Source organism: Alexandromys fortis, unplaced genomic scaffold (assembly GCF_014885135.2).
Source record: "Alexandromys fortis isolate MF-2015 unplaced genomic scaffold, M_Fortis_MF-2015_v1.1 scaffold_2856, whole genome shotgun sequence".
Classification (NCBI taxonomy): domain Eukaryota; kingdom Metazoa; phylum Chordata; class Mammalia; order Rodentia; family Cricetidae; genus Alexandromys; species Alexandromys fortis.
Genome location: NW_026070779.1, coordinates 1 through 3,428, shown reverse-complemented (window position 1 = coordinate 3,428; position 3,428 = coordinate 1). Strand labels below are relative to the sequence as shown.

Here is a 3,428-nt window from a genome sequence, read left to right as displayed (position 1 = left end):
GATGTGTGTGTGTGTGTGTGTGTGTGTGTGTGAGAGAGAGAGAGAGAGAGAGAGAGAGAGAGAGAGAGAGAGAGAGAGAGAGACAGGGTTTTATGTAGTCTATATTGTTTTCAAATTTACTATGTCGCTAGGTCACCCTTGATGGTGACCTCTTGAAGAGAAAGCACCCTTGGCTATGAGGGGTTGTGCCCCTGGTGTGAATGGTATCCTTAGCAGGGGTGAAATGCTGGTTTGTGGACACAGGTCTGCATACGAGCCTGTGCACTGTGGTAACATGCTGGCTTGTGTCTCTGCTGGTCTAGTGGAAATCACACTCACCAGTCCCGAGATGCTCATAGCTCCCGCCGACTGACCGAATAGTGTTACACTGTCCGGGTCTCCACCAAAGGCCTCGATGTTCTCCTGAACCCAGTGCAGAGCCGCTATCTGGTCCAGCAGCCCCCAGTTTCCGCGGGCTTGGCTGTCGCCCGTGCTAGGCACACGAGATTCATGGTCAGTGTTTCCAAATTTGATCGTCAGGATTCAGAGAGCTGTCATGGTTCCCCATCTAAGGCTTCCTTAGACTTGCTCGCTCATGAGAGTATCCAGAGTCTTCAGAGCTTGAACTACCCTCTTCACTCGATCCCGCCCACGGACCAAGCCCCCTTCCTCCAGTCCCCCACTTTCTGAGTCTATGGCAGATAGGTGAAGGCCCCGCCCCTGGTCCAAGGCCCACCTGAAGAAGCCTAGGATGCCCAGCCTGTACTGCAGAAACACCAGCACCACTTTCTCGCGGGCGGCTAACTCCGAGCCTTCGTAGGTGGAAGCAGAGCCGACGAGGAAGGCGCCTCCCGGAAACCAAACCATCACCTGGGCAAGAAAGGTCTCCAAAGCCTGAGCTGGGCTGTACTGTAGTGGTGTGTGTGTGTGTGTGTGTGTGTGTGTGTGTGTGTGTGTGTGTAAAACAGAGTACTCACCGGCAGCAGAGGGTCCCCAGGCGCTAGCACTGGGGCATAAACATTCAGGTAGAGACAGTCCTCGCTGAAGTGCAGCCATTCATACTGCTTCCGCGTGTTCAAGTACATGGAGGTTACCTGTCCCCAGGTTTCCTGAAGGCACCTGTGAGCATGCAGTGAATTTATATTGGCAGCGAAGAGAATGCTTCCAACCCCAGGGTCAGCAATGACGGGCGACAGCCTAAGACAAAAACCTGGCAGACTCTGTGCGTGTGTGCATGCTTCCTGGAGGCTTTCACCAGTGGTCAGGTCCAGGACCGTGAGGCAGGCGCGTCTCTCCAGAATCCATCCTTCCTTCTACCATGCATCTTGACCTACACCCCCTTAGCCTGGGTAGTCTTTGCTGTTGCTGGAGACTGCCGATTTGATTAAGGCCAAAATTTGGGTGCTCTAGGTAGGTAACTCTCTGCCTTCGTGCCCCACCCTCCCAGACTCTCTTGTCTTCCAGGCGGGCCAAGGAACACTCTAGAACGTGTTTCCCTACTCCAAACACAGGGCCACCATCCTGTCAAGACCAGAAAATCTGTGGTCTACACTTCTGCTTAGGCCGGCTCAAATGGTACTCCTTCGTATGGGCCCTCCATCTGTGTCCTGCAGACCTTTCTCCACTCTCGACTGCAATGCTGGTTGAAATTATTTCAATTAAATCGCTTGTCTCCTGGGTGACTCAACCGCTCCTGGAGTGCAGGACGACAGGGGGTCCTAGCACTCAGCCAGGCACTGAGTGGACTTGTAGAGTATTTGAAGAGGAGTATGGGCGATATGGCCTCTTCCCTCCTCTCTCTGCTGGCCTAACCCCTGGAATGGCTGTTCTTACAAGTCTGGGGCTGATCCTACTTGATTGGAATCCCTGTCTGTCTGTTCATCCTTTTAGCTCTGCTCTTGTCCCAGCCCGCCTTCCCTTTTCCATATGTCCTTCCCACAACACTGTGCACCCTGACTCATCCCAAATTATCATCTGCGAGCCACCTTGACCAGCAGTCATCTGAGCTCTCTTCCTACAAGGACACATGTTCATGTTCTTTTGTGTTTATGTGTGCAGGTCAATGCGTGTATGTGGAGGCCAGAGAAAAACCTCTGGTGTCAGTACTCATGGAGGCCGTCCAGATTGTTTTTAAGACGGGGTCTCTTAGTTGGATCTTGCTGAGTAGTTGAGGCTCTGGCTAGTGACCCAGAGGATCCTCTTGTCGCTGGCTTCCCCAGGACTCGTGCTGCAAATTCTTGCCATGGCTCTTGGCTTTTTATGGGGGTTCTGGGGCTTGAACTCAGGACCTCATACTTGTAAGGCAAGTGCTTTAACTTACTAAGCTCATCTCCCTAGCCCCAGGATAAACTTCTACTTCACCTGGCCTCTTCAAAGGTCACCAGCAAGCAGTATATCTTCTTTTTTCCCTCCCTCCCTCCCTCCCTCCCTCCCTCCCTCCCTCCCTCCCTCCCTCCCCCCCCCCCCCCCCCCCCCCTTTTCTTTCTTTTTTTCTTCTTCTCCTTCTCCTTCTCCTCCCTCTCCCCCTCTCCCTCCCTCCCTCCCTCCCTCCCTCCCTCCCTCCCTCCCTCTTTTCTTTTCTTTTCTTTTCTTTTCTTTTCTTTCTTCTCCTCCCTCTCTCCCTTCCCTCTTTCTTCTTCCTCTCTTTCTTTCTTCTGAGACAGGGCCTCTTGAACTTATCACATAATTGAGGATGATCTTGAACTCTTGACCCTCCTGCCTCCCCTTCCCAAGTGCTGGGAGGCTTGTACCACTCTGCCTGATGTCACAGCTCTGTCTTTGATCTCTGCTTTACCCCTCCTCCTTTGAAAGTTTGTAGTGCCAGGATCAAGTCCAGGGGCTTGGGAATGGTGAGCGGGGCCTTTGCTTCCAGGCAATATTTCCGTTCCTTCTTTTTTCTTTTCTCCTTTCTCTAAATTTGACTTCTTTTTCTCCTTTCTCTAATTTAAAAATTACATTTATTTATTTGTTTGCGTACATGCATATGCTATGGTGCATGAATGGAGGTCTGAGGACACTTTTAGGAGTCATTTCTTTCCTTCTACCCTGTAGGTCCTAGGGATAGAATTCAGGTCATCAAGCTTGGTGGCAAGAACCTTTCTCTTCTGAACCATACCACTGGCCTGTCTCTGTCAATTCTAGGGTTTTGGAAGTTGCTTACAATACACTTCCTATTTTCTTAGGTAATATATCCTTCTGGAGTCTTTGATGGAGTTGAAGAATAGATATAGTTTTCCTTAGTTATGATAAAAAATAAAGTAGATATAAATATTGTGACTATAATTCTTGCTTGATATCTGTTTTGTTATATGTAATCTTGCTATGCTAAAGTTAAAACCTTCCTTTTTATTTAGACAGAAAGGGGAGGTGATTTAGGAGGTCATGTATGTTGTGAATATGTTTTATTGCCATTGGTTAATAAAGAATCTGCTTTTGGCCAATGGCTTAAC

General features: G+C 49.7%; 1 protein-coding gene across 1 annotated transcript; it reads right to left on the bottom strand.

The window, feature by feature from the left end:
* Positions 1-318: 318 nt before the first annotated feature.
* Positions 319-1,064, bottom strand: LOC126496334 (carboxylesterase 4A-like; the record flags this gene model as incomplete). Its single annotated transcript, XM_050133859.1, has 3 exons — positions 957-1,064; positions 690-849; positions 319-473 (listed from the first exon to the last, which is right to left on the bottom strand). Coding segments are annotated over exons 1-3 (423 nt in total), but the record flags the coding sequence as incomplete, so codon positions are not given.
* Positions 1,065-3,428: the final 2,364 nt, after the last annotated feature.